We start from the raw sequence: 23,385 nt of genomic DNA on the forward strand, positions 1-23,385 counted from the left end.
ACGTGGCTCACGTCCAACTGTATTCTCTCATATTGTGTCTAACATTTCGATGATGTTAAAAATTGCTTCAGATTAAAATTCTTTGACTTAATTATTTGATTAACATTTAATGGCAGAAAAAGAAGGCACAGATTGGAAAGAGTCTGGAAGAGTAGCCTAAACAGATACCAAATATAAACATGATACAATTGTTTTTCACCTGCCAGATTGGCAAAAATTTTAAGTTGATGAGGATATGAGGAAAATGCCATTGCTGGCATTTTAATTTGGTATAACTTTTTTTAGAAAACAAATTAGCTGAATGAATAAAATTAATTTGATATTCACACAGTCTTTAATCTAGAAATTTTACTTCTAGTAATGTATCCTACAGGTATACTTGTGTAAGTATGCAGGACACGTACAGAGATGTCCCTGTGGCATTGACAGTAAATGTCAAAGTGTGTAGTCGTGTGCACTGAGATCCCAAGATCCAGTGCTGGGCCCAGAGGCAGCAGACTGTGGAGGTGGGCACTGCATATGCTCCCACCCAACTTGTCTGTAGTGCTGCACTAGCTGGGGCAGGCAGCGGGGCCTTTAAGCCTCAGGTGCCAGTGTTCCTTGTTCTCAAAATACCAAAAAATCCCTGAAAGTCTCTACCAAGCACCCCCCAAGTTTCCCACATTTGACATGATGGAAGCTCCTTTCCCCTCAAACATTCATTAAAAGGCACTGCTAATAACTCATCAGAGGTGGTGCTCTGAGAAATACTTCCTGGGAAGGTTCCAGAACTGTTTGCTAAAGCAAAGCCTGGCCAAGTAGAGGCCGGATAGATCCTTCCTGGGGGTTGGAGAAGAGCCTCCTGTATAAGACAGGCACTGGCCTAGATGACCCCCAAGACCCTTTCCAACTTGGAGGCTCCATGAATGGCAGCTTCCCCTTGAATAGGTGATTTAAGACTATGAAACAGTGAGATTAATCTCTTCACTAACCCATGAAAACCAGTCTCATTATTTTGCAACATACCTTATAGATAGCTAAATCAAGACCACTATATAAAATGCATATCAATATTCTTTTTTTAAGCATTAAAAGAATGTCCATGTACCTCATAAGAATATATTTTTAAAAATTTGAATTCCAGGTGGTACAATACATGATCTGTTTCACAGTGAAAAATTAAAAAGAAAGATAAAGTATGGTTTTTGGCCAGTAGATTTAATGCTTTTATTCTTTCTTCTTCCTGGTGAAAGGAATGGCCACGACCTTTTCTAGATCTTTTCTGATACTCCCTTCCATTGTGTTGATCCTAGTCAGAAAACACCAGCATTCTGACTTTGAAGTGGAGCAAAGAGCATGGTACTGCTGAAACCCAGCAGAGCCAATCTTTTATGCCTAAAATCTGCACATTTTTTCTTAAGCCCCTATTAAAGGTTGATATATACTTCTTGACAGAATAATATCATGATTCCAAGAATGAAATAAAAATCTGCTTTCTTGCATGCATTTGAAATATTTGCTCACCCCAGTGTTTGGTTGGATTGGTAGGCTGGACTGTATTGAGAAAATCCTTGAATTAAGACGTTTAATTCTATTAACAGGAACTCTGCTAACCAGCGGGTGAGAATGGAAGGAGGGAAGCTTGATGATTTGCATATCTATACTGGAATCTACCAACTTACTAACCCTAAACCAAACCAGAAACAAAAAGAAATAAAAATTCTCAAAATCACAACACATTTCATTTTGTTTGGATTTAAAGAATGAAAGTTGTGTAAGATATAAAAAAAATAAGTTAGGACAATAATGAGAGCAAAAAGAGCTGCACCAAGATTCCATACTGCTAGCAAGTATATAATGGCTAGAAAATTCTTAAATAGGCACTAAATAAGAACTGAATTAACTGACCAATGACTTTTCCAAATAACTGAGGCAACACTAGCATAAATAGATTTCATTATTTTCCTTAAAAGATACCACATACAAATTAAAACAAAAATATCACTAATATCTATTTTATGACCAAAACTATAAATTATAAAATGCAGCATTGCTGATGCTCTAGGACAGGGGTTTGTAAACTATGGCCAGTAGGCCAAATCCAGCTCAGAAAGGATTTTACATTTTTAAATGGTTACATGTTTAGATGGTTATCTAAGTGACTTACATAATACCCTTGATTATGCCACTAAACCTACATAGCCTGAAGTACTTACTATCTGGCCCTTTAAGAAAAAGTTTGGCACCCCCCCCCCCCCCCCCCGCACCACACACACACACCAAGGCAAAAAGATGTATTCATTGTTGGCAGCAAACTGTTAGGTCAAGAAACATATTTTTATTCATAGTCTTTGGGCCAGTTATTCTACTGCTGGGAATTTGTCACAACAATATAATCCAGTAAACTGGTGACTCATTTTCCCTCTAGTACGGTTCTGCAAAAGACAGTGAATTAATTGTTATTTATTGCTGTGACACAGATTACCCCAAAACTTAGCATATTTATTTATTTATTTATTTTAAAATCTTTTGGCCTTGCCACACAGCTTGTGCAATCTTAGTTCCCTGACCAGAGATTGAACCCACTCCCCTTGCACTGGGGGCATGGAGTCTTAACCACTGGACCACCAGGGAGGTCCCAGCATCTTAAAACAACAGTAAGCGTTTATGATCTCACGCAGTTCCTGTGGGTCAGGAATTTGGGAGTGGCTCAGCTGGGTGGTTCTGTCTCAAGGTCTCTCCTGAGGCTGTAGTCAAGCTATTGGCCAGGCTGCAGTTGTCTGAAGGCTGGACTGGGGCAGGAGGGTCAGCTCTCAGGGTGGTGCCCTTATGTGGCTGCGGGCGGGAGGCAGTAGTGTGTGGTTCTCTGTAGTTCTGACAAGAACATTGGTTGATGGTTTAAGTAACATTAATGATTAAGATAAAAGTGAAACAACAAAGATGTATGTCAGAACTTCACTCATTCATCCATGAGGTGAGCAACATTTTTGTTGGATTGAGTAACATTTTTTTAATACTGGAAGAGTATTTCCTCAAATTCTATTCTTAATGAAATTGCTTCAGATATGACATACTTTTAAGCTTAATTCACACTATTAACATTTTCTCAGTCATTACTTTTTTAATCTAGACAATCAAAGCAATAAATTCAACCCCAATTTATAGTGTTTATCAATTTCCATGTTGTAAATACTCTCACCATGATTGATTTCAAATTATCAACATAACATTTCCATCATACAGATGTAAGTAGATGTAAAAATAACCTCAAGAGCACTGATAATAGTAAAATGTAGCCAAATCATGAGGAAATGAAGTTTTTATTACCTTTTGTGATTATTGTGATTGATAATAAGAAATATGTATTTGATCTTTGTCCTGGTTCTGGAATAGAGCACCTAAAATCCTTGTAAATTTCTAAGTGATGAGAGCCATAAAAGTGTCTTTTGTTATGTTAATAGGTGACTTTTGGAAAGCACCAAAGGATGGGGGTTGGTTGCCATGGGAAAAAAACACAAGTGATTAGAGGGTTAGAACTTTTGACCACCTTCACCCAATTCCCCCACCCCTACCTCCAACCTCTGGCAACCACAAATCTGTTCTGTGTTTCTATGAGGTGTTTTTTTTTTTAAGATTCCACATATAAGTAAGATCATACAGTGTTTGTCTTTCTGTGTCTGACTTATTTCACTGAGCATAATGCCCTCAAGGCCTATCCATGTTGTTGCAAGTGTCAGGATTCCTCTTTTTTTAATTTTTTTTATGGCCAAATAGTGTGTGTGTGTGTGTGTGTTTATCAATCACATTTTCTTTATCCATTCCCCTGCTGATGGACACTTAGGTTGTTTCTACAACTTGGCCGTTGTAAATAATGCTGCAATGAACATGGGGGTGCAGATATCTCTTTGAGGTAGTGAGTATATTTCCTTCAGATATATACCCATAAGTGGAATTGTTGGATCATATGGTAGTTCTATTTTTTTTAATTAATTAATTTATTTTTGGCTGCATTGGGTCTTCGTTGCTGTGCTCAGGCTTTCTCTAGTTGTGGCAAGCAGGGACTACTCTTCATTGCAGCGCGTGGGCTTCTTATTGCGGTGGCCTCTCTTGCTGTGGAGCATGGGCTCTAGGCACACGGGGCTTCAGCAGTTGTGGCATGTGGGCTCAGTAGTTGTGGCTCGTCGGCTCTAGAGCACAGGCTCAGTAGTTGTGGCGTGCAGGCTTAGTTGCTCCGTGGCATGTGGGATCTTCCTGGACCAGGGCTCAAACCTGTGTCCCCTGCATTGGCAGGTGGATTCTTAACCACTGCGCCACCAGGAAAGTCCCTCTATTTTTAATTTTTTGAGGAACCTTCAATATCAGTTTTTATAGTGGCTGCACCATTTTACATTCCGACCAACAGAACACAAGGGTTCCCTTTTCTCCACATCCTGGCCAAAGCTTGTTATCTCCAGTCTCTCTGCCATTCTAACAGGTGTGAGGTGTTATCTCATAGTGGTTTTGATTTGCATTTCCCTAATGATTAGTGATGTTGAACACCTTTTCATGTATCTGTTGGCCATCTGAATATATTCTTTGGAAAAAAAGTCTATCCAGGCCCTTTGCCCATTTAAAAATTGGATTGTTTTTTCTTTTTTGCTATTGAGTTGTATGAATTCTTTATATATTTTGGATACTAACCCCTTATCATATAAGTGTCTGCGAATACTTTCTCCCATTCAGTAGGTTGTCTTTTAATTTTGTTGATCATTTTGTTTGCTGTGCAGAGCTTTTTTATTTTGATGTAGTTCTACCTGTTTATTTTCCTTCTGTTGCTTGTGCTAATGTCCTCCCTTTGATTGTGAGCTGGACCTAGTGACTAACTTCTAATGAACAGAATATAGCGAAAGTGATAAGAATGTCACTTCCAAGATTAGGTTACAAAATGAACGTAGCTTCCATCTTGGTCACGTTTTCTCTCTTTCTCGGATCACTTGCTGTGGGGGAAGCCAGTTGCCATATCACAAGGTCACTCCAGCAACCTGGGAAGAGGCCCACATGGTGAAGAACTGAGGCCAATAGATACCAAGGAACTGAGGTCAGCCAGCAACAACAGGAGTGAACTTGGAAGTGGATCCTCCCCCAGTTGAGCCTTTAGAGACTGCAGCCCTGGCTAACAGCTTGACTACAACCACCTCCCAGGAGACCCTCAGCCAGAACCACTTATCTACCAGCTCCTAGACTCCTGACCCACAGAAACTGTGAGGTAATAAATGTTTGTTGTTTCAAGGCCGCTAAGTTTTAGGGTAATTTGTTATGCAGCAATAGATAATGAATACAAGCCAAAAAAAGAGTATAACAGACATGAGCACCTGAAAGGGAAAAATCATGCATAAGTAGTAGTCCCAGGAGGAGTGGAAAGAGAGGAAAGACCAGAAGAGAGATTGGTTGAGAATTTTCCAAAACTGACCAATATCAGCAAACACATTGTGAAAAGTGGTAAAAATCCTAAGCAGAGGAACACAAAGAAAACCACACAAAGGCACATCACTGTAAAAATGTTGAAAACCTAAAACAAAGAAAAAACAATATTAAAAGCAGCCAGAGGGCTTCCCTGGTGGTGCAGTGGTCGAGAGTCCGCCTGCCGATGCAGGGGACGCGGGTTTGTGCCCTGGTCCGGGAGGATCCCACGTGCCGCGGAGCGGCTGGGCCTGTGGGCCATGGCCGCTGGGCCTGCACATCCGGAGACTGTGCTCCACAGTGGGAGAGGCCGCGGCAGTGAAAGGCCCGTGTACCGCCAAAAAAAAAAAAAAAAAAAAAAAAAGCAGCCAGAGGTAAAGGACAGATTGCATTAAAAGAATAATAATAATACTGGCAGCTGAGATATCAGTGGACATAATGGAAGCCAGAAGACAATAGAATGGAATGGATAAGCAAAAGTGATTTATCCATATGATAGAGTACTATTCAGAAATAAAAAAGAACAAGTATTTATTATAAACACCACAACATGAATGAACCTCCAAAAATTCTTCTAAGTGAAAGAAGCCAGACATAAAATACATACTATATGATTTTCTACATATGAATCCAAATGATTCCATTCTTATGAAATGCCCAGAATAGGTAAATATATAAAGACAGAAAGTAGACTAGTGGTTGCCTTGGGCTAGAGATGGGAACAAGGAATGTTTGCTAATGAACATGAAAGATCTTTTCAGAGTGATGAAAATGTTCTAATATTGGATTTTGGTTATGGTCACACAACTCTGTAAATTTACTAAAAGCCATCAAACTTCATGGTATGAATTACTGATTACTGTTACAGTATGTAAATTATACCTCAGTAAATCTGTTTTAAAAAGAAGACAATAGGGCTTCCCTGGTGGCGCAGTGGTTGAGAGTCCGCCTGCCGATGCAGGGAACATGGGTTCGTGCCCCGGTCCCACGGGAGCGGCTGGGGCCGTGAGCCATGACCATGAGCCATTGAGCCTGCGTGTCCGGAGCCTGTGCTCCGCAATGGGAGAAGCCACAACAGTGAGAGGTCCGCATACCGCAAAAAAAAAAAAAAAAAAGAAGACAATAGAATTACATTGTAGTAGTTACATTGTAGTAAAAACCCTGCTAAAGTAAAATTCTATATCAAGGAAAAATTCCTTCAAAAACGAAGGCCAAAAATATATTTTCAGGCAAACAAAAACTCTGAGACTTTATCACCAGAAAATCTGCGCTAAAGGACATAGATATTGTTTAGGCAGGAAGAAAACAGTTCTAGATGGAAGCTTAAGGCTGAATGAAGGTTTAAAGAAAAATGCAAAGGGTAAATATGTGCTAAATTTATTTTAAATTAATTTTTATTGGAGTATAGCTGCTTTACAATGCTGTGTTAGTTTCTGCTGTACAGCAAAGTGAATCAGCTACACATATACATATATCCCTTCTTTTTTGGATTTCCTTCCCATTTAGGTCACCACAGAGCACTGAGTAGAGTTCCCTGTGCTATACAGTAGGTTCTCATTAGTTATGTATTTTATACATAGTATCAATAGTGTATATATGTCAATCCCAATCTCCCAATTCATCCCACCCCCCCCCACCGGTATCCATAGGTTTGTTCTCTATTTCTGTGTCTCTATTTCTACTTTGCAAATAAGTTCATCTGTATCATTTTTCTAGATTCCACATATAAGCGATATTATAAATATGTGCTAAATTTAAATGAATACCGATTGCACAAAAAACAATAATGTATTATGGGTTTTTAAAAATACACAGAATTGAAATAGTTGAACGAAATAGCACATATCTCTGTAAGTAGAATAAATGGAATTTAAGTGTGCTATGTACCTTGCATTGTCTGGAATGTGGTAAATGTACTAGTTTATTGTAAACTTTAATAAGTTAAAAATGCACATTGTAATCTTAGGATAACCACCAAGAGAACAGCAAAATAACTTACAAATTCTAAACTAACAGAGGAGAAAATATAAAGTAAAAAAAAAAAAAACAAACCCACTAAATCAATCCAAAAGACCAGAAAGGAAATAAGAGAATATGGAATTGGTGGGATAAATAGAAAACACTGAATAACATGGTAGATTCAAAACCAAATGAATTAGAATTTTTATTAGTTGTAAAGGACCAAAGCTTCTATTTAAAAAGTAAAGATAGACAAATTAATGTTTTTTTAAACTCCAGCTATATTCTGTTTATAAGAAATACACCTAAAATATATGGCTACAGTTAGAATAAATGCAAAAGGATGGACAAGGAAAATATCCTTCAAAAATCAGGGAGAAATAAAATCATTTCCAGACCAAAATAACTGAGAGTGTTTGGCACCAGCATAAAAACAGTAAAGGACGTGATACAGAATGTACTGCAGGCAGAAGGAAAGTTACTGGAGAAGCACGAGGAGAAAACAGAAAGAGCTAACTATGTACATGAATTTAAATGACCATTGTCTTCCCCAAACAACAATAATGTTTTGTGGAGTTAAAAAAGAGAATTAAAATATATAATAATAGTATATAAGTTGGTGATGGTGGGATGTGTGTGAATAAAATTCAAGTGTTCCAAGGTCTTAGTATTTTCCAGAAGCAGAGGAAAGATACTAATTCACCTGAGACTTTGATAAATTACATATATGTATCTCAATATCTAGGCTTACCACTAAAATAAGAATATATAGTTTCCAGTTAGTGTGGGGTAGGGAGGAAAATATAGAATGAGAAAAAATAATCCAAAAAAGGGAGAGAATAAGCCATATAGACTAAGCAGGACTAGTATAAAATATGATAGATATAAATTTTAATATATCATAAGTAATACTCGTAAATAGCCTACATATTCCATTTAGAAGACAAATATTACCAGACTGGGTAAAATACTCACCTGTTCTTCTTGCCACTTTATGGCCTAGTGTGGCCTCTTGGGTAGTTTACCTGGAATGCCCCCTCAAAGCCTTCCTAGCACTGAGCCAGCATCCCTGCTTCATTACATTCAAATAGCTTGGTGGATGAATCAGCCAATCTCAGAGCTGCCCTAACTTGGGAAATCTTTTTAAATGAAATAATAAACCTTCCTAATAAACCAGCTGAGTGTGGGTTATCTGTTACTTACAATCAAAAGTATCCCAACTGGTATAATTTTTTTTTTGATTTTCATTCCTAGAAATTTATGTTAAAATTTTGTTTGTTGGGTGATATTACATTCAATATTTTCTGCATTAACTAATATCCCTATTACTGGAAGTACTAGTCAGAGGCTGGAAGACCATTCAGTGAGGATGTTATAGAAAGGAGTCAAGCACAGGGCAATGTTTAAGATCCCTTCCAACCCTAAGATTCCTGGAGTCTATAGTTTTGTACTTGCTTACCGAATGAAGACTTCTTCCATAGTTGTGACAGAGGCCCCAAAGCCGGCAATGCCCAGCTCTTCCTGCCTCAGTTCCAAGTCAGTAAATAGAGATTCAAACCTGAGATGGAAGAACAGTTTTATTCCTCAAAGGTGGAAGGTGAATCCCTCATTATCACCATTGGCTTTCTACAGAGGAAAAAGCATGGGCTATGGAGTCTAGAATATTTTTGTTCAAATCTCAACTCTGTCCCTCTCTAGCTTCATGACTCTGAACTTGAACAATGAGCATAACAGCATTTACTTCAAAAACTTTCTGTAAGGGGCTTCCCTGGTGGCACAGTGGTTGAGAGTCCGCCTGCCAATGCAGGGGACACGGGTTCGTGCCTCGGTCTGGGAGGATCCCACATGCCGCGGAGTGGCTGGGCCCGTGAGCCATGGCCATTGAGCCTGCGTGTCCGGAGCCTGTGCTCCACAATGGGAGAGGCCGCAACAGTGGGAGGCCCGCATACAGAAAAAAAAAAAACAAAAAAACACAACTTTCTGTAAGGATAAATCAAACATACACCTAGCACATTGCAGATACAAAGTAAATATTAATTAATCTCTTTTATTTTGAGCAAGAAGAAATAACAGTACTATTTTTGGAGTGCTTACTAAATGCCAGGGGCCATTCTAAGCCCTTTTCCATTTATTAACTCTGTGAATTCTCTCAACAGCTCGCTGAGGACAGTGCTGAGAAGGTAAATAACTTCTGTGGGAGCCTGGCAACAACTGGACTGGAAGTCAGCCACACCTACTAGACTGCCCATAGTAGTCAGCCTGCCACAACAGAAGAGCACACATAGCTCACATAGGAAACACCTGTAGAGCACAGAGCACTGGTGACCAGACAGGAATGCACCGCTGGGATGCATAGGATGTGATGTCCCCTACCTAAGGCCACTTCTCCAAGATCAGGAAATGTAACCAATCTACCAAAAACATAAAAATAAAAACAGCTGGAATTAGGCAAAATGAGGTGACAGAAGAATATTTTTCAAATGAAGGAACAAGATAAAACCCCAGAAACAGAACTAAGTGAAGTCACTTAACTGATAAAGAGTTCAAGGTAATTATCCTAAAGATGCTCAAAGAACTCAGGAGAAATATGGGTGAACACAGTGAAAAGTTTAACAAGGGGTTAGAAAATATGAAGAAGAACCAAACAGAGCTGAAGAATACAATAACTGAAGTAAAAAATACACTAGAAGGAATCAACAGTAGATTAAACAATACAGAAAAATGGATCAGCTAACTGGAAGACAGAGTAATGGAAATCACTCAAGCTGAATAGAAACAAGAAATTTTTAAAATGAGGACAGTTTAAGAGACTTCTTAGACAATATCAAGTGTACTAACATTCACATTACAGGGGTCCCAGAAGGAAAAGAGAGAGAGACAAAGGGACTGAGGACATATTTGAAGACATAATAGCTGAAAACTTCCCTAACCTGGGAAGGGAAACAGATATTCAGGTTCAGGAAGTAAGAGAGTCCTAAACAGGACCAACCCAAAGAAGACCACACCAAAACACATTGTAGTTAATATGGCAAAAATTAAAGACAAAGAGAAAATATTAAAAGCAGCAAGGGAAAAGCAACAAGTTATGTACAAGGGGACTCCCATAAGGCTATCAGGTGACTTTCAGCAGAACCTCTGCAGGCTAGAAGGGAGTGGCACAATATTTTTAAAATGATGAAAGGGAAAAACCTACAACCAATAATACTCTACCCAGAAAGGCTGTCATTCAGATTTAACAGGGAGATCAAAAGTGTTACAGACAATAAAAGCTAAAAGAGTTCAGCACCACAAAACTAGCTTTACAAGAAATGTTAAAGGGACTACTCTAAGCAAAAAGAAAAGGTCACAAGTAGAAATGTGAAAATTATGAAAGGAAAAATCTCATTAGTAAAGGCAAATATACAGTAAAGGTACTAAGTCAACCACTTATAATGCTATTAGGAAGGTTAAAAGAAAAAAGTAGTATAATCATCTATATCCACAATAAGTAGTTAAGGGATACACAAAACAAAAAGATGTAAAATATGATGTCAAAAACAGTAAACATTGGTGGGGGGAAGTAAAAATGCAGGGTTGTTAAAATACGTTCTAACTTAAGAGATCAGCAACTTGAAATTAAAAATATAGATATACAGATATAGTTTGCTATACATTAACCTCATGGTAACCACAATCCTAAAATCTGTAATAGATATACTCACAAAAAAGAGAAAGGAATCCAAATAGAACAATAAAGATAGTCATCAAATCACAAGGAAAGAGAGCAAAAGAAGAAGAAAGAAACAAAAAAGAACTACAAAACAACCCCCAAACAATTAACAATTGGCAATAAATACAAAGCTATCAATAATTACTTTCAATGTAAATGGTCTAAATACTCCCATCAAGAGACAGAGTGGCTGAATGGATACAAAAACGAGACCCATTTATACGTTGCCTACTAGAGACTTCAGATCTAAATACACACACAGACTAAAAATGAGGGGATGGAAAAAGGTATTCCATGCTAATGGAAATAAAAAGAAAGCCAGGGTAGCAATACTTATATCAGACAAAATAGACTTTAAAATGAAGACAGTAACAAGAGACAAAGAAGTACATTATATAATGATGAAGGGATCAATCCAAGAAGAAGATATAACAATTGTAAATATATATGCACCCAATATAGGATCACCTAAATACATAAAGCAAATATTGACAGACATAAAGGGAGACATTGATAGTAACACAATAATACTAGGGGACTTTAACTCCCCACTTACATCAATGAACAGACCATCCAGACATAAAATCAATAAGGAAACTCTGGGCTTAAATGACACATTACACCAGATGGACTCTCTCTTTCTCTCTGTATATATATATATATATATATATATATATATATATATATGGAACATTCCATCCAAAAGCAGCAGAGTACACATTCTTTTCAAGTTCACATGGAATATTCTCCAGGATAGATCAAATGCCAGGCCAAAAAACAAGTCTCGGTAAGTTTAAGAAAACTGAAATCATATCAAGCATCTTTTCTGACCAAAACACTATGAGACTAGAAATCAACTACACGAAAAAAACTGCAAAAACCACAAACACCTGGAGGCTAAACAATATGCTACTAAACAATGAATGAGTCACTGAAGAAATCAAAGAAGAAATTTAAAAATACCTGGAGACAAATGAAAATGAAAACACAATAATCCAAAATGTACATGATACAGCAAAGGCAGTTCTAGAGGGAAGTTTATAGTGATACAAGCCTACCTCAGGAAACAAGAAAAATCTCAAATAAACAATCTAAACTTACACCTAAAGGAACCAGGAGAAGAAAAATAAACAAAACCCAAAGTTAGCAGAAGAAAATAAATCATAAATGTTAGAGCAGAAATAAATGAAATAAAGACAAAAAATAGAAAATAATCAATAAAACTAAGATCAGTTTCTTTGAAAAGATAAAAAAATTGATAAGCCTTTAGCCAGACTCATCAAGAAAATAAGAGAGAGGGTCCAAATCAATAAAATCAGAAATGAAAAAGGAGAAGTTACAATGGACACCACAGAAACACAAAGGAATATAAGACATTACTATGAACAGTTATACACCAATAACATGGACAACCTAGAAGAAATGGACAAATTCACAGAAATGTACAATCTCCCAAGACTGAAACAGGAAGAAATAGAAAATATGAACAGACCAATTACCAGTAATGAAATTGAATCAATAAAAACAAAACAAAACAAAACAAAAAAAACCTCCCAACAAACAAAAGTCCAGGACCAGATGTCTTCACAGGTGAATTCTACCAAACATTTAGAGAAGAAAAATCCTTCTCAAACTATTCCAAAAAATTGCAGAGGAAGTAATGCTTCCAAATTCTATCTACAAGGCCCTGATACCAAAACCAGACAAAGATACAGCACAAAAAAAGAAAATTACAGGCCAATATCACTAATGAACATAGATGCAAAAATCCTCAACAAAATATTAGCAAACTGAATTCAACAATACATTAAAAGGTTCATACACCATGATCAAGTGGGATTTATCCCAGGGATGCAAGGTTGGTTCAATATCGGCAAATCAATCAATGTGATGCACCACATTAACAAACTAGAGAATAAAACCATATGATCATCTCAATAGATGCAGAAAAAGCTTTTGGACAAAATTCAACATCCATTTATGATAAAAACTCTCCACAGAGTGGATACAGAGGGACCATTCATCAACATAATAGGGCCATATATGATAAGCCCACAGCTGACATCATACTTGACAGTGAAAAGCTGAAAGCACTTCCTCTCAGATCAGGAATAAGACAAGGATGCCCACTCTCACCACTTTCATTCAACATGGTATTAGAAGTACTGGCCACAGCAATCAGACAAGAAAAAGAAATAAAAGGAATCCAAACTGGAAAGGAAGAAGTAAAACTGTCACTGTTTGCAGATGACATGATACTATACATAAAAATTCGAAAGATGCTACCAGAAAACTACTAGAGTTCATCAATGAATTTGGTGAAGTTGCAGGATACAAAATTAATACACAGAAATCTGTTAAATTTCTATACACTAACAATGAAAGATCTGAAAGAGAAATTAAAGAAACAATCCCATTTACCATCACATCAAAAGAATAAAATACTTGGGGATAAACCTACCTAAGGAGTCAAAAGACCTGTACTAAGAAAACTATAAGATGCTGATGAAAGAATTCGAAGGTGACACAAACAGATGGAAAAATATACCATGTTCTTGGATAGGCAGAATCAATATTGTGAAAATGACTATACACAGAAAATCCTCAAGATGCCACCAAAAAAACTACTAGAACTCATCAATGAATTTGGTAAAAGTTGCAGAATACAAAATTCATAGACAGAAATCTACTGCGTTTCTATACACTTACAACAAATTATCAGAAAGAGAAATGAAGGAAACAATCCCGTTTACTGTCACATAAAAAAGAACACAATACCTAAGAATAAACCTACCTAGGGAGATAAAAGACCTGTACTTGGAAAACTATAAGACACTGATGAAAGAAATTCAAGACAACACAAAGTGGTGGATATACTGTGTTCATGGATTGGAAGAATTATTATTATTAAAATGACCATACTACCCAAGGCAATCTACAGATTCAATGCAATCTCTATCAAAATACCAATGACATTTTTGACAGAACTAGAACAAATAAGTCTAAAATTTTTATGGAAACACAAAAGGCCCCAAATAACCAAAGCAATTTTTAGAAAGAAGTCTAGAGCTGGAGGTATCATGCAAAGCTACAGTAATCAAAACAATATGGTACTGGCACAAAAACAGACAAATAGATCAATGAAACAGAATACAGAACCCAGAAATAAACCTATGCACCTATGGTCAATTAATTTACAACAAAGGAGGCAAGAATATGCAATGGGGAAAACACAGTCTCTTAATTAAGTTGTGCTGGGAAAACTGGACAGCTACATGTAAAAGAGTGAAATTAGAACATTTTCTCACATCATATACAAAAATAAACTCAAAATAGATTAATGATCTAAATGTAAGACCAGAAGTCATAAAACTCTTAGAAGAAAACATAGGCAGAACACTTTTTGACATAAATCGTAACAATATATTTTTGGATCTGTCTCCTAAGGCAAAGGAAACAAAAGCAAAAATAAACAAATGGGACCTAATTAAACTTAAAAGCTTTTGCACAGCAAAGGAAACTATTGACAAACAAAAAGATAAACTACTGAATGGGAGAAAATATTTGCAAATAGTATATGACTGATAAGGGGTTAATATCCAAAATATATAAACAGCTCATTCAACTCAATATCAAAGAAAAAACAACCTGATTTTAAAATGGGTAGAAGATCTGAATAGGCATTTTTCCAGTTTGGATGGAAGGGTGTGAAAGCCACTGTGAAGTAGACTAAGTAATGCATGGGTGATGAGATAAAGCAGGCAACATGCTTAGCCCATTTTAAGAGAGTTTTGATTGTGCAGGGTTGCAGGGCATGGAGTGGTGGCTGGAAAGACAGGTAGGCTCAAGAGAGTGTTTTTCCAGATCACACTAATATGTTCATGGAAATGACCCAAAGAGAGAGAAGTTGGTGATGTAGATGAGAGAGGAAATTATCAAACAAGTGAACTCTTGAGAAGGTGAGGTGGGTGGGTACTTGAGCTGGTGTTGAAGCAAGCAAGTTTGTAGGTTTGTGACAGGGATAAAATAGAGTTCTTGTTGGATGGTGTTTATTTTCTCAATGAAGTATAAGGTAAGATTCCTCTCTGAAAGCAACATGAGGACTGAGGAGAGGGAGAGAGGGAAGTGTTGGGAACCAATCTGAGGTCTGAGATAATTACAGGGCTGACTTCTGCTCCCACCCCACATCAGAAATCCACTTATAACTTTATAGTCAGCCTTCCATATCCAAATGTTCCACATCCACAGATTTAACCAAATGGGGATAGTGTAGTACCATAGTAACCTATTTATTGAAAAAATCTGTGTATAAGTGGACCCACGCAGTTCAAACCTGTGTGGTTCAAGGGTCAACTGTAATTTAAAGGAAAATCAAGTAAAATCTTCATCTGAGCTCAGTTACTTGGGTGCATGTAATTAGAGTTCACACAATCAAGGGCCCCTCTAAAGCCATCTTAAAGAATTTGATTTTAACCTGAAGGCAACTGGGAACCATCAAGGGTTTTTAAGGCGAAGGAAACATGATCAGAGTCCTGTATTTTCAAGTGCACTCTGGCTGGGGTGTGGTGTCTTTCTAGGAAATACCAAAGGCCTAGGGATCCAGACCATTACAGCTTTGAGTGCCCTTGGCGAGGACAGGGATAGGAGAGACAACTGTACACTCAGTACATGCAAACAATTACTCCAGACGTCTCAGGTATGGCATACATGTGCACACTCTCTTTAGGAAGTATAAATGTTATTTCTTCTCCAGTGCTAGACTGGAAAATTGCATTTGGTGTGTGTTGATAAATCAGATGAGAAATCTTCTCCATGTTACAGTGAGGTTTTTTCACTAAAGTCATATAATATCCTGCACCTGAAACAACATTTAAAAGATCATGAAACAGTTTTACCCTTTTTAGTCACATTTAGCATTCTATATCCTAGAACAGGATAGCTCCACAGGACAGGGAAGCTGGTGAGCCCTGCAGGCTTGAATTTAAACCACAGTGAACTTGGCTTTGAAGGTCTATAATGCTACTCTTGAGTCTTACCTTCTACTCCATAGTTGGGAGGTGATAATAGCACATTTAGCAATGCTAGGCAAAATAAAGGTGGGTTGTATTAAGGGCAACACTCTCTTTAAGTGATAACTAATGTGGGGAAGTGAAAACTTAGTAGGTAGGGGCCTTGAACATTAAGGTTAAGAACAAGCATACCTCTATCATAATTAAATTATGTTTTTGAGGATACATACCTTATGGTATTCTAAACATTCTTTCAGAAATTACTAGTAACACTTGTTACTACACTGCTTGCAATGCACTCATTCAATAAACATTCACTGAGCTCTTATGATGTGACAGGCACTCTTCTAGGTACTGAGCACATAGCAGTGGACCAAATAGTCAAAGATCCCTACTCTCAAGGGGCTTTCATTAAAGGGATGTGAGACAAATAATAAGATAAATAAGTAAAATTTAGAGTATATTAGTGACAAGTGCTAAGGCGAAAGATGAACGGGGAGGGGATACAGAGTATCGGGGATTGTGACTTTAAACAGGGTCACAAGGAAGGCCTTACTGAAAATGTGACATCTGTAAAAGGACTGAAGACCTAAGGAAGAGGAGAAGGCATGACAATATGTGGCCCGGAGGAAGGAGCAGGCCCAGTATGCTGGATAAGAAAGGGGGCCATGAGGCAGGAGCAGAGCAAAGCAGCTGAAGAACTTTAGGAAATGTGGTCGGGGTAATAGGACCAGGCAAAGCAAGGCCTTTGGGCCACTCCCAAGACTCCGCCTTTTCCTTTCAGTGGGACAGGAAGTCATTGGTGGACTGAGCAGAAGAGTGACACACTCATTCTGACAACTGGGCAGAGGCCAGGGGTGGGTTAGAAGCAACTGCAATAATGCAGGTAGAGGGACGGCAGCCTGGACCAGGAGGCTAACAAGTGGTAGAGGTGGGAAGAAAGCAAGGTCACCAGAGTTTGCAGGTAGATCAGTTATGGGCTATGAGAGACAGAGGATCAGGGAGCCCCCAAGGTTCTGGCCAAGCATCTAGAAGAATGGAGCTGCCGGGCTTCCCTGGTGGCGCAGTGGTTGAGAGTCCTCTTGCCGATGCAGGGGACACGGGTTCGTGGCCCGGTCCAGGAAGATCCCACATGCCGCGGGGCGGCTAGGCCCGTGAGCCATGGCCGCTGAGCCTGTGCATCCAGAGCCTGTGCTCCGCAACAGTGGCCTGTGGCCTGTGGCCACAACAGTGAGAGGCCCACATACAGCAAAAAAAAAAAAAAAAAGAAAAAAAAGAATGGAGCTGCCTTTACTGTGGGGGAGATGGTTTGGCAGTAAAGAGCTGGAGCTCAGCTCTGCACAGGTTTTGGACAAGTCTTTCAGGTCTGTTCACTGTCTATGTGGATGTGTGGAGTAGGCAGTTAAATACACAAATCTGGAGTTCAGTTGAGAGGTCCAGCCAGAGATACATACGTTTTTCAGCCAGGTAAGTATTTAAAGTCAGGACACTGGATGAGATCACTAAGTCAGTGGGCAGAGAAAGAAAAGTAAAGCAACCAAGGCATTTCCATGTTTAGAAGTAGAAGTGATGCAAAGGAGCATTCAGAGACGTAAGAGGGAAACACAGAGGGCTGGGGGTCCAGGAAAACAAGGGGAGGATGTTTGTGGTGGGATGCTAATGAGGAGTACACCCAGTTGTGGAAATAACAACTCGCACTTTTGCATGCACCAGCTCCCACTTTGAGGAACATGGTATCTTAATCTCCGTTTTATAGATCAGAAAACTAAGGCCAAAAAAGGATGAACTAACTTGGGAGAAAGGATGAAGAGGGAGTAAACTACCAGAGTGGAACTCAAACACAGGCCTTCTAACTCCAAGTCTCAGAGATTTTTTCTGCTTCATTCCTTCTTCGTTCTCACAGGCCCCTCTGCCTGGGGCCTCGGGTCTCTACCCACAGGTAGCAGAACAGGATGTCTAGAGAAGGCCTCTCCCTGCCTGATCTCAGGGGCCCTTCAGGAACGTTACCAATGGATACTTTCTCCAGCACACTGGGCCAGCAACGCTGACCCCACACAGAATGGAGTTTTGGCTGCCTGCCCGGGGCCGCTCACCATATTTCTGCTTCAGGAACAGAGATGACCCGCAGCACTGCAGCTCCCCCTTGGCCATGATGGCGATGTGGTCCCCCAGCAGGTTGGCCTCATCCACGAAGTGGGTGGTCAGCAGGATGGTGCGGTCACTTTTGTGCTGCTGAGGAAGGTCCCAGATGGCCCTCCTGGAGATGGCGTCAACGCCTGAGGTTGGCTCATCCAGCATCAGCACCTGAAGGGCAGAGGAATGACCTTGTGATGACGGCAGTCACGTCCCAGGCCCCGGCTGGCTGCACTGCAGGCCCTATGTGACTGGAGGTCAATGAAGATTCAGCAGTACCACCCACACGAGACTGCCCATCCAGGGTGTCCAGAGCTGAGGTGCCTGGGCCATGGCTGAAGGGCCTGCAGCCAGCCCAGGCCAAGTGGGAACTATAAAGTGATACTTCTGGGCCTTGCTGACCCAACGTGTTTGTCTACTGCATGTGGGGGCCCTGACCTGTGTCTTTAAGGAAGCCAGGCCCTGCAGCTCCCTACCTTGGAGCCTGCGATGAGGGTGATGCTGATGAGGGCGATGCCAATGGAGAGCTTGTGCCTCATTCCCCCACTCAGGAACCTGCTCCGGGAGTCCCGTTTGTCCTCCAGACTGAGGATGTGCAGCACACGTTTGATTTCTTCAGGGCACTTCTGGCGCAACAAGTCTTTCAGCTGAAATAGCAGAGGACAGAGATCTGGCAGCGGCTTCTGATGGGAGGCTGGTTCGTCCAACAAGCATTTTGCTTGTACAGCAGTCCCCCCTTATCTGAGGTTTCGGTTTCCACAGTTTTAGTTACCCACTACCCACAGTAAACTATGGTTTGAAAATATTAAATGAAAAATTACAGAAATAGGGGACTTTCCTTGTGGCGCAGTGGTTAAGACTCCGCCTGCCAATGCAGGGGACACGGGTTTGAGCCCTGGTCCAGGAAGATCCCACATGCCACGGAGCAACTGAGCCCGTGCGCCACAACTACTGAGCCTGTGCTCTAGGGCCCTCGAGCCACAACTACTGAGCCTGCATGTCACAATTACTGAAGCCCGTGCATGTAGAGTCAGTGCTCTACAACAAGAGAAGCCACCGCAGTGAGAAGCCCGTGCACCGCAACAGAGAGTAGTCCCCACTCACCGCAACTAGAGAAAGCCCGCGCACAGCAATGAAGACCCAATGAAGAAGCCAAAAAATACATAAATAAATAAATAAATATTTAAAAATTATAGAAATAAACAACTCATAGTTTTAAATTGTGCACCGTTCTGAGTATCCTGAACTCTGAAATCCTGTGCCATCCAGCTCTGTCCTGCTCGGGATCCCCAACCATCGACATCGTCTGCCCTTGACATCCAGCCGTCGACGTTGTCATGACTTGATGATCCAGGATCACCTGGAGCAGATGATTCTCCTCTGATGTATTGTCACTAGGTCAATAGCCTAATGCTGTGTCACAATGCTTATATCATTCACCTGACTTCATCTCATCACATGGGCATTTTATCATCTCAAATCACAAGAAGGGTAAGTACAGTACAATAAGATATTCTTTGGGAGAGAGAAAGCGAGACCACATTCACATAACTTTGATTACAGTATATTGCTATAATTGTTCTATTTTATTATTATTGTTTTGGTTTTTTAAATTTTTTTTATTTTTTAACATCTTTATTGGAGTATAATGGCTTTACAATGGTGTTTTAGTTTCTGCTTTATAACAAAGTGAACCCGTTATACATATACATATATCCCCATATCTCTTCCCTCTTGTGTCTCCCTCCCTCCCACCCTCCCTATCCCACCCCTCTAGGTGGTCACAAAGCAGTGAGCTGATCTCCCTGTGCTATGCGGCTGCTTCCCACTAGCTATTGGTTTAATGTCTTACTGTGCCTAATTTACAAATTAAACTTTGTCATAGGTATGTATGTATAGGAAAAAACATAGTATATATAGGCTTTGGTACTATCTGAGGTTTCAGGCATCCACTGGTGGTCTTGGAACAAATCCCCTGCAAATAAGCGGGGACTATTGTATATACATAAACTGTACATAAGAAAGACACATAATAAACTTACTACCTTCAGGGAAAGGGATAAACAAAAGACTTTTGTATCTTTTTTTTTTTCCCACACCATGAGGCTTGTGGGATCTTAGTTCCCTGACCAGGGATTGAACCCGGGCCCTTGGCAGTGAAAAGGTGGAGCCTTAACCACTGGACTGCCCGGGAATTCCCGGCTTTTGCATCTTGAACCATTTAAATATATGACTTATTAATACTAAGTACCACAGCATATTAAAAGGATTATACACCATGACCAAGTGGGATTTATCCCAGGAATGCAAGGAAGGTTCAGCATATTAAAAATCAATGTAAGTGTTGTATAATAAAGAATCTGGATGGCCTCTGTCCCCAGTTACTGGGAGGGGCCTCTAAATCCTTGGAGTGATAGGGGTGTCTTTGCTATTCCTGGTAGTACCCTCAGGCCACACCTGAGTTTATGCTAATGAGGTGATCAAGATCTGGGCCGGTCATACCAAAAAGACCAACCATGTGATTTGATGGTTGGGGCTTTGAACCATGATATCAATCTGACCTCCCAATCTGCTGGGAGGGAAAGACTGCAGACTGAGCTCAGTCACGAGGTCCATGATTCAATCATTCACGCCCATGTAATGAAACCCCAGTAAAAACTAGACACTTGAAGCTTAGGTGAGCTACCCTCTATATAGCAATGTGCCAGGAGGCTGACACATTCTGAAGACATGGAAGCTTTTCATTTGGGACCCTCCCAGACATCACCCTATATGTTTTGGCTGGTCCTGATTCTTTTTTTTAATATTTATTTATTTATTTGGCTGCCCCAGGTCTTAGTTGTGGCACGAGGGATCTTCATTGCAGCATGCGGGATCTTTTTATTTAGTTGTGGCATGCAAGCTCTTAGTTGTGGCATGCAGGATCTAATTCCCTGACCAGGGATCGAACCCATGTCCCCTGCATTGGCAGGCAGATTCTGAACCACTCCGCCACCAGGGAAGTCCCCTGGTCAACTGATTTTTGACAAAGGTGCAAAGACCATATAAAAATTAGCTCAAAATGAATCAAAGACCTAAATGTAAGAACTAATGTATGGGGCTTCCCTGGTGGTGCAGTGGTTAAGAATCCGCCTGCCAATGCAGGGGTCACGGGTTTGAGCCCTGGTCCGGGAAGATCCCACACACTGCAGAGCAACTGAGCCCGTGCGGCACAACTACTAAGCCTATGCTCTAGAGCCCGAGAGCCACAACTACTGAGCCCGTGTGCTGCAACTACTGAAGCCTGTGAGCCTAGAGCCTGTGCTCCCCAACAAGAGAAGCCACTGCAATGAGAAGCCCGCACACCACAACGAAGAGTAGCCCCCGCTCGCCACAACTAGAGAAAGCCCTCACGCAGCAACGAAAACCCAATGCAGCCAAAAATAAATAATAAAATAAAATAAATAAATTTATTTTAAAAAGAACTAATGTTTGAAACTCTTAGAACGAAACATAGGTGGGAATCCTATGCAATGCTTTTTATTTTTAAATTTTATTTATTTATTTATTTATGGCTCTAGAGTGGACTGATGTATGTATTATTTATTTATCATTAGTTATTTATCATTCATGGTCTGCATTTTGACAGAATTTGCAATTACATTAATTAATTAATTAATTCATTCATTCAATGATATTTGTTGAGTGCCTATCCTTTGCCAAGCGCGGTTCCAGGCACTGTGGATCCAGAAGTGAACAGAACAAGCTTCCTAGGGAGAGGGATGGGGGAGACAGAGAAATAACACACACACACACACACATATATATATATATATATATATATATATATATACACAAACCAGATGAGCACAGACTGTGATGAATACTAGGAACAGAATATAAGGGAATGCAATAGGGAAGTGTCTATGGAGTGTTTCTATCAGTCGGCCTTCTTAAACAATGTTTGTACCTGACTTGCCTCCTTGATCACTTAGCCTGGTGTCTAGCTGGATCACCCTTCAAGTACTGAGGACCTCACAAGTCTACATAGACGGGGAGGCCTTCCCTAAATGATCATGCTGCCAGAAGTAGCAATGCCTGTATCTGAGAGAGGACCACCTGTCTGGAGACATTACTGCACCCCCGTCCTGACACATCCAGAGCCCATCCAGCATGTATCTGCTGGGCTGAAACTTGGTTTTTAAAGTCCCAGTACCAAAGGCACCTCAGACCAAACTTCACAATATTGCTGCTCTTCAAATGCCTTCAGTGGAAGGTGCATCAGCAACCTGTGAGGAGAATTGTGGCAGCTTGACTTTGAAGTGTTCATAGCTTCCCAGCTGTTTGGTATTCTGTATGTAACACAGAAGAACTGGTGGGCTTTCAGAGTGCCTCAAAATTTGGAAATGCATCTCACTGGTTTTGTACAGAGCTTTACATAGGTTAAGCCTTCAATAAATATATGTTTCTTGAATGAATGAGTTTTCAAATATCACAGATATTATTTTAGTTAATGGAATGTGAAAGAATTATTTAGGCATAAAAACTATTCTGAAACAGATAATTTTAGAATAATTCACCAGGTATCATTCTAAAAGTGCCCCTGGCAATCAAAAGTAAGTGGATGAAATGTTTGGTTGAGAGATTAGTGGTGCCTCACTGTACCGGAAAGTTCTACCTGGAAGGAAACATGCTAAGCAGTGTTCACAGCTTCCTGATAGTGTTTGAAACTAAGTTCCTCAGATTGACCGAAAGAGTCAAAGATTTCCTTTTCCTGCTACAGGGTAATGTGAACAACCAGGCACTACTACGTAGATAGTAAAAAAACAAACAACAAACAAAGATGCCAGTGAAATCTGATGAGGGGAGATGGAGCCAAAACATCTAGATCTGGATCAACAATTTCTTCAGCACTTCCTCGGGAGGGCTGACCCCACACACATATCTGTGAGCATGCCGCAGGTGGTGGTTTTGCCTGCTCCATTGTGCCCCAGGAGAACAGTGATCTGCCCTCGGTACAGGTTTATGGTCAGATCTTTGACTGCCATGTGTTCATCCCTTCCCTTGTAGAACACCTGTTGAAAAGCCAACTCTGACTGACAGTGTAATATGCACACGCATGTGGCATTTCTGAAGAACCTGTGACAGGCCAAGCACCCACACCAACTTCCTCCGAAA

At 40.0% G+C, this 23,385-nt stretch overlaps 1 protein-coding gene across 1 annotated transcript in view; it reads right to left on the minus strand.

Moving 5' to 3' along the window:
• The window catches only part of LOC111184978 (ATP-binding cassette sub-family A member 17-like), a 76,710-nt gene that overhangs the window by 20,337 nt on the left and 32,988 nt on the right, over positions 1 to 23,385 (minus strand). Inside the window, 6 exon segments of the mRNA XM_089895409.1 lie at positions 1,504 to 1,666; positions 8,837 to 8,935; positions 15,794 to 15,944; positions 18,189 to 18,399; positions 18,705 to 18,946; positions 23,120 to 23,282. Coding sequence (XP_089751535.1) covers positions 1,504 to 1,666; positions 8,837 to 8,935; positions 15,794 to 15,944; positions 18,189 to 18,399; positions 18,705 to 18,946; positions 23,120 to 23,282 — 1,029 coding nt within the window.

Source organism: Delphinapterus leucas, chromosome 15 (genome assembly GCF_059928025.1).
Source record: "Delphinapterus leucas isolate spDelLeu-1000000601 "Yukka" chromosome 15, BTC_Dleu_Yukka2, whole genome shotgun sequence".
Taxonomy (NCBI): Eukaryota; Metazoa; Chordata; class Mammalia; order Artiodactyla; family Monodontidae; genus Delphinapterus; species Delphinapterus leucas.